The sequence below is a fragment of the Oncorhynchus tshawytscha genome, linkage group LG01, assembly GCF_018296145.1.
Source record: "Oncorhynchus tshawytscha isolate Ot180627B linkage group LG01, Otsh_v2.0, whole genome shotgun sequence".
Taxonomy (NCBI): Eukaryota; Metazoa; Chordata; class Actinopteri; order Salmoniformes; family Salmonidae; genus Oncorhynchus; species Oncorhynchus tshawytscha.
In genome coordinates this window covers 28,235,578-28,243,077 of record NC_056429.1, presented here as the reverse complement: position 1 = coordinate 28,243,077, position 7,500 = coordinate 28,235,578, and the positions used below count along the sequence as shown (strand labels likewise).

The following is a 7,500-nucleotide window of genomic DNA, read 5'->3' as shown; positions in this document are numbered from 1 at the left end:
GAGCAAATTAGGAAACAAGTTGATCAATGCACCGTTTGCCTCTGCTCCTCACCCTCACCTCTTCTCTCCTCAACCCTCACCTCTCCTCTCCTCACCCCTCACCTCTCCTCACCCCTCTCTTCTCCTCTCCTCACCCCTCACCTCTCCTCACCCCCTCTTCTCCTCACCCTTCACTTCTCCTCACCCTCACCTCTTCTCTCCTCACCCCTCACCTCTCCTCACCCCTCACTTCTCCTCATCCTTCACTTCTCTTCCCCCTCATCTCTCCTCACCTCTCCTCACCCCTCACCTCTCCTCACCCCCCTCTTCTCCTCACCCTTCACTTCTCCTCACATCTCCTCATCCTTCACTTCACCCCTCTCTTCTCCTCACCCTTCACTTCTCCTCACCTCTCCTCACCCCTCACCTCTCCTCTCACCCTTCTTCACTTCTCCTCACCCCTCTCTTCTCCTCACCCCTCACTTCTCCTCACCTCTCCTCATCCTTCACTTCTCTTCACCCCTCTCTTCTCCTCACCCCTCACCTCTCCTCTCCTCACCCCTCACTTCTCCTCACCCCTCTCTTCTCCTCATCCTTCACTTCTCCTCACCTCTCCTCTCCTCACCCCTCACTTCTCCTCACCCCTCACTTCTCCTCTCCTCACCCCTCACCTGTCCTCACCCCTCACTTCTCCTCTCCTCACCCCTCACCTGTCCTCACCCCTCACGTCTCCTCACCCCTCACCATTCCTCACCTCTCCTCAGCCCTCACCTTTCCTCACCCCTCACCTTTTTCACACCATCCTTCCATCACACAATTACCCAGCATGTTAAATGAGATAGGAGCCTAAATCACTATCCTCACCTCCCCTCTCTCCCCTATCTTCTCTCCCCCATCTCCACCTCATTATGCTCCATTATTACCCTAGACCCCTTCCCCCTCATTCCCTGTCCTTGGGGTCAAACACACACACACTCACCTTGAGCTTCATCATGGAGTCTTGACAGAGTTTGTCTCCCCTTGCGGCCGTGACTTCGTCCAGACCGATGAGTTTAGCCTTGTAGCGAACGCCATCCCCCTTAAACCGCCTGATCAACCCGGCCTCGCTACGATCCTGCCCTGAGAGACAGAGACACAAACACAGAGTCAGTACAGTACAATAAACACACATGACTATGACCCCCATCCCTCCCTATTCTATCTCTCTATCTCTATCTATCCATCCTTCTATATTCTATATTCTATCTCTATCCATCCTTCTCTATTCTATCTCTATCCATCCCTCTCTATTCTATCTCTATCCATCCCTCTCTATTCTATCTCTATCATCCCTCTCTATTCTATCTCTATCCATCCTTCCCTATTCTATCTCTCTATTCATCTCTCCCTATTCTATCTCTCTATCCATCCCATCCCATCTCTACCTCTATCCACCCCGACCCATTCCCTCTCTGAATGATGGTGTGACATGTTGTTCTTATCTCCTCTCTCTTTCTGTTTCCCCTCTCTTCTCACACTCTCTATTATCTATGTGTGTAGTGTGTATTGAGTGAGTGTACTAGTATGTTTGTGTGTGTTGTCCTTGCTTCTCTCTCTATGTTATCTCCTGTGGTTAGTAAAGTACTCCTCACAGACAACAGAGTAGGAGGGAGGGAGGAAGATAATGAAGAAAATTCCCAAAGTTGAGAAAAGCTTTGACTATGTACAGACTCAGTGAACATAGCCTTGCTATTGAGAGATGCCGCAGAAGGCACAACTGGCTCTCGAGAGCACACTGCCCACAAAATGAGGTGGAAACTGAGTTGCACTTCCTAACCTCCTGCCAAATGTATGACCATATTAGAGACACGTGCAGTTGAAGTCAGAAGTATACATACACCTTAGCCAAGTACATTTAAACTCAGTTTTACACAATTCCTGACATTTAATCCTAGTAAAAATTCCCTCTTTTAGGTCAGTTAGGATCACCACTTTATTTTAAGAATGTGAAATGTCAGAATAATAGAAGAGAGAATGATTTATTTCAGCTTTAATTCCCACATTTATTGGGAATAATTATTTATTTCAGCTTCTGGGTCAGAAGTTTACATACACTCAATTAGTATTTGGTAGCATTGCCTTTAAATTGTTTAACTTGGGTCAAAATGTTTCAGGTAGCCTTCCACAAGCTTCCCACAATAAGATCTCCTCTAGAGCAGTGATGTTTTGGGGCTGTTGCTGGGCAACACGGACTTTCAACTCCCTCCAAAGATTTTCTATGGGGTTGAGATATGGAGACTGGCTAGGCCACTCCAGGACCTTGAAATGCTTCTTACGAAGCCACTCCTTCGTTGCCCGGGCGGTGTGTTTGGGATCATTGTCATGCTGAAAGACCCAACCACATTTCATCTTCAATGCCCTTGCTGATGGAAGGAGGTTTTCACTCAAAATCTCACAATACATGGCCCCATTCATTCTTTCCTTTACACGGATCAGTCGTCCTGGTCCCTTTGCAGAAAAACAGCCCCAAAGCATGATGTTTCCACCCTCATGCTTCACAGTAGGTATGGTGTTCTTTGGATGCAACTCAGCATTCTTTGTCCTCCAAACACGACGAGTTGAGTTTTTTTTTAAGTTATATTTTGGTTTCATCTGACCATATGACATTCTCCCAATCTTCTTCTGGATCATACAAATGCTCTCTAGCAAACTTCAGACGGGCCTGGACATGTACTGGCTTAAGCAGGGAGACACATCTGGATCTGCAGGATTTGAGTCCCTGGCGGCGTAGTGTGTTACTGATGGTAGGCTTTGTTACTTTGGTCCCAGCTCTCTGCAGGTCATTCACTGCAGGTCATTCACTAGGTCCCCCCGTGTGGTTCTGGGATTTTTGCTCACCGTTCATGTGATCATTTTGACCCCACGGGGTGAGATCTTGCGTGGAGCCCCAGATCGAGGGAGATTATCAGTGGTCTTGTATGTCTTCCATTTCCTAATAATTGCTCCCACAGTTGATTTCTTCAAACCAAGCTGCTTACCTATTGCAGATTCAGTCTTCCCAGCCTGGTGCAGGTCTACAACTTTGTTTCTGGTGTCCTTTGACATGTCTTTGGTCTTGGCCATAGTGGAGTTTGGAGTGTGACTGTTTGAGGTTGTGGACATGTGTATTTTATACTGATAACAAGTTCAAACAGGTGCCATTAATACAGGTAACGAGTGGAGGACAGAGGAGCCTCTTAAAGAAGAAGTTACAGGTCTTTGAGAGCCAGAGATCTTGCTTGTTTGTAGGTGACCAAATAATAATAATCACAGCCGTATATATCCCCCCCCAAGCAGACACATCGATGGCTCTGAACGAACTTTATTTGACTCTTTGCAAACTGGAATCCATTTATCCGGAGGCTGCATTCATTGTAGCTGGGGATTTTAACAAGGCTAATCTGAAAACAAGACTCCCTAAATTTTATCAGCATATCGATTGCGCAACCAGGGGCGGAAAAACCTTGGATCATTGTTACTCTAACTTCCGCGACGCATATAAGGCCTTGCCCCGCCCTCCTTTCAGAAAAGCTGACCACGACTCCATTTTGTTGATCCCTGCCTACAGACAGAAACTAAAACAAGAGGCTCCCACGCTGAGGTCTGTCCAACGCTGGTTCGACCAAGCTGACTCCACACTCCAAGACTGCTTCCATCACGTGGACTGGGATATGTTTCGTATTGCGTCAGATAACAATATTGACGAATACGCTGATTCGGTGTGCGAGTTCATTAGAACGTGCGTTGAAGATGTCGTTCCCATAGCAACGATTAAAACATTCCCTAACCAGAAACCGTGGATTGATGGCAGCATTCGCGTGAAACTGAAAGCGCGAACCACTGCTTTTAATCAGGGCAAGGTGACTGGTAACATGACCGAATACAAACAGTGCAGCTATTCCTCCGCAAGGCTATCAAACAAGCTAAGCGTCAGTACAGAGACAAAGTAGAATCTCAATTCAACGGCTCAGACACAAGAGGCATGTGGCAGGGTCTACAGTCAATCACGGACTACAAGAAGAAATCCAGCCCAGTCACGGACCAGGATGTCTTGCTCCCAGGCAGACTAAATAACTTTTTTGCCCGCTTTGAGGACAATACAGTGCCACTGACACGGCCTGCAACGAAAACATGCGGACTCTCCTTCACTGCAGCCGAGGTGAGTAAGACATTTAAACGTGTTAACCCTCGCAAGGCTGCAGGCCCAGACGGCATCCCCAGCCGCGCCCTCAGAGCATGCGCAGACCAGCTGGCCGGGGTGTTTACGGACATATTCAATCAATCCCTATACCAGTCTGCTGTTCCCACATGCTTCAAGAGGGCCACCATTGTTCCTGTTCCCAAGAAAGCTAAGGTAACTGAGCTAAACGACTACCGCCCGTAGCACTCACTTCCGTCATCATGAAGTGCTTTGAGAGACTAGTCAAGGACCATATCACCTCCACCCTACCTGACACCCTAGACCCACTCCAATTTGCTTACCGCCCAAATAGGTCCACAGACGATGCAATCTCAACCACACTGCCCTAACCCATCTCGACAAGAGGAATACCTATGTGAGAATGCTGTTCATCGACTACAGCTCGGCATTCAACACCATAGTACCCTCCAAGCTTGTCATCAAGCTCGAGACCCTGGGTCTCGACCCCGCCCTGTGCAACTGGGTACTGGACTTCCTGACGGGCCGCCCCCAGGTGCTGAGGGTAGGCAACAACATCTCCACCCCGCTGATCCTCAACACTGGGGCCCCACAAGGGTGCGTTCTGAGCCCTCTCCTGTACTCCCTGTTCACCCACGACTGCGTGGCCACGCACGCCTCCAACTCAATCATCAAGTTTGCGGACGACACAACAGTGGTAGGCTTGATTACCAACAACGACGAGACGGCCTACAGGGAGGAGGTGAGGGCCCTCGGAGTGTGGTGTCAGGAAAATAACCTCACACTCAACGTCAACAAAACTAAGGAGATGATTGTGGACTTCAGGAAACAGCAGAGGGAACACCCCCCTATCCACATCGATGGAACAGTAGTGGAGAGGGTAGCAAGTTTTAAGTTCCTCGGCATACACATCACAGACAAACTGAATTGGTCCACTCACACAGACAGCATCGTGAAGAAGGCGCAGCAGCGCCTCTTCAACCTCAGGAGGCTGAAGAAATTCGGTTTGTCACCAAAAGCACTCACAAACTTCTACAAATGCACAATCGAGAGCATCCTGGCGGGCTGTATCACCGCCTGGTACGGCAACTGCTCCGCCCACAACCGTAAGGCTCTCCAGAGGGTAGTGAGGTCTGCACAACGCATCACCGGGGGCAAACTACCTGCCCTCCAGGACACCTACACCACCCGATGTTACAGGAAGGCCATAAAGATCATCAAGGACATCAACCACCTGAGCCACTGCCTGTTCACCCCGCTATCATCCAGAAGGCGAGGTCAGTACAGGTGCATCAAAGCTGGGACCGAGAGACTGAAAAACAGCTTCTATCTCAAGGCCATCAGACTGTTAAACAGCCACCACTAACATTGAGTGGCTGCTGCCAACACACTGACACTGACACTGACTCAACTCCAGCCACTTTAATAATGGGAATTGATGGGAAATGTAAATATATCACTAGCCACTTTAAACAATGCTACCTTATATAATGTTACTTACCCTACATTATTCATCTCATATGCATACGTATATACTGTACTCTATATCATCGACTGCATCCTTATGTAATACATGTATCACTAGCCACTTTAACTATGCCACTTTGTTTACATACTCATCTCATATGTATATACTGTACTCGATACCATCTACTGTATCTTGCCTATGCTCCTCTGTACCATCACTCATTCATATATCCTTATGTACATATTCTTTATCCCCTTACACTGTGTATAAGACAGTAGTTTTGGAATTGTTAGTTAGATTACTTGTTGGTTATTACTGCATTGTCGGAACTAGAAGCACAAGCATTTCGCTACGCTCGCATTAACATCTGCTAACCATGTGTATGTGACAAATAAAATTTGATTTGATTTGATTTGATACTTATTTTCCACCATAATTTGCAAATAAATTCATTAAAAATCCTACGATGTGATTTTCTGGATTTTTTGTCTGTCATAGTTGAAGTGTACCTATGAGGAAAATTACAGGCCTCTCATCTTTTTAAGTGGGAGATCTTGCACAATTGGTGGCTGACTAAATACTTTTTTGCCCCACTGTATATGGATGAGCAGTGACAGAGCTTCTAAGATGCAATAGAAAGTAAAGAATAGATAGTGAAGGATACAGTATATACAGTTGAAGTCAGAAGTTTACATACACTTAGGTTGGAGTCATTATAATTCGTTTTTCAACCACTCCACAAATTTCTTGTTAACAAACAATAGTTTTGGCAAGTCGCTTAGGACATCTACTTTGTGCATGACACAAGTAATTTTTCCAACAATTGTTTACAGACAGATTATTTCACTTATAATTCACTGTATCACAATTCCAGTGGGTCCAAAATTTACACACATTAAATTGACTGTGCCTTTTAAACAGCTTGGAAAATTCCAGAAAATGAAGTCGTGGCTTTAGAAGCTTCTGATAGGCTAATTGACACCATTTGAGTCAATTGGAGGTGTACCTGTGGATGTATTTCAAGGCCTACCTTCAAACTCAGTGCATCTTTGCTTGACATCATAGGAAAATCAAAATAACTCAGCCAAGACCTCAGAAATAAATTGTAGACCTCCACAAGTCTGGTTCATCTTTGGGAGCAATTTCCAAATTCCTGAATGTACCACGTTCATCTGTACAAACAATAGTACGCAAGTATAAACACATAGGACCACGCAGCCATCATACCGCTCAGGAAGGAGACGCATTCTGTCTCCTAGAGATTAACGTACTTTGATGAGAAAAGTGCAAATCAATCCCAGAACAACAGCAAAGGACCTTGTGAAGATGCTGGAGGAAACAGGTACAAAAGTATATATATCCACAGTAAAACGAGTCCTATATGGACATAACCTGAAAGGCTGCTCAGCAAGGAAGAAGCCACTGCTCCAAAATCACCATAAAAAAGACAGACTACGGTTTGCAAATGCACATGGGGACAAAGATCGTACTTTTTGGAGAAATATCCTATGGTCTAATGAAACCAAAATAGAACTGTTTGGTCATAATGACCATCGTTATGTTTGGAGGAAAAAGGGGGAGGTTTGCAAGTCGAAGAACACCATCCCAACCGTGAAGCACGGGGGTGGCAGCATCATATTGCGGGGGTGCTTTGCTGCAGGAGAGACTGGTGCACTTCACAAAATAGATTATTATGAGGAAGGAAAATTATGGGGATATATATTATATTATATTTTATATTGAAGCAACATCTCAAGACCTCAGTCAGGAAGATAAAGCTTGGTCGCAAATGGGTCTTCCAAATGGACAAATACCCAAACCATACTTTCAAAGTTGTGGCAAAATGGCTTAAGGTCAACAAAGTCAAGGTATTGGA

General features: G+C 45.9%; 1 protein-coding gene across 1 annotated transcript in view; it reads right to left on the bottom strand.

The window, feature by feature from the left end:
- dab1a (DAB adaptor protein 1a) overlaps positions 1-7,500 on the bottom strand; it is a 59,035-nt gene that overhangs the window by 36,360 nt on the left and 15,175 nt on the right. Inside the window, 1 exon segment of the mRNA XM_042319963.1 lies at positions 959-1,098. Coding sequence (XP_042175897.1) covers positions 959-1,098 — 140 coding nt within the window.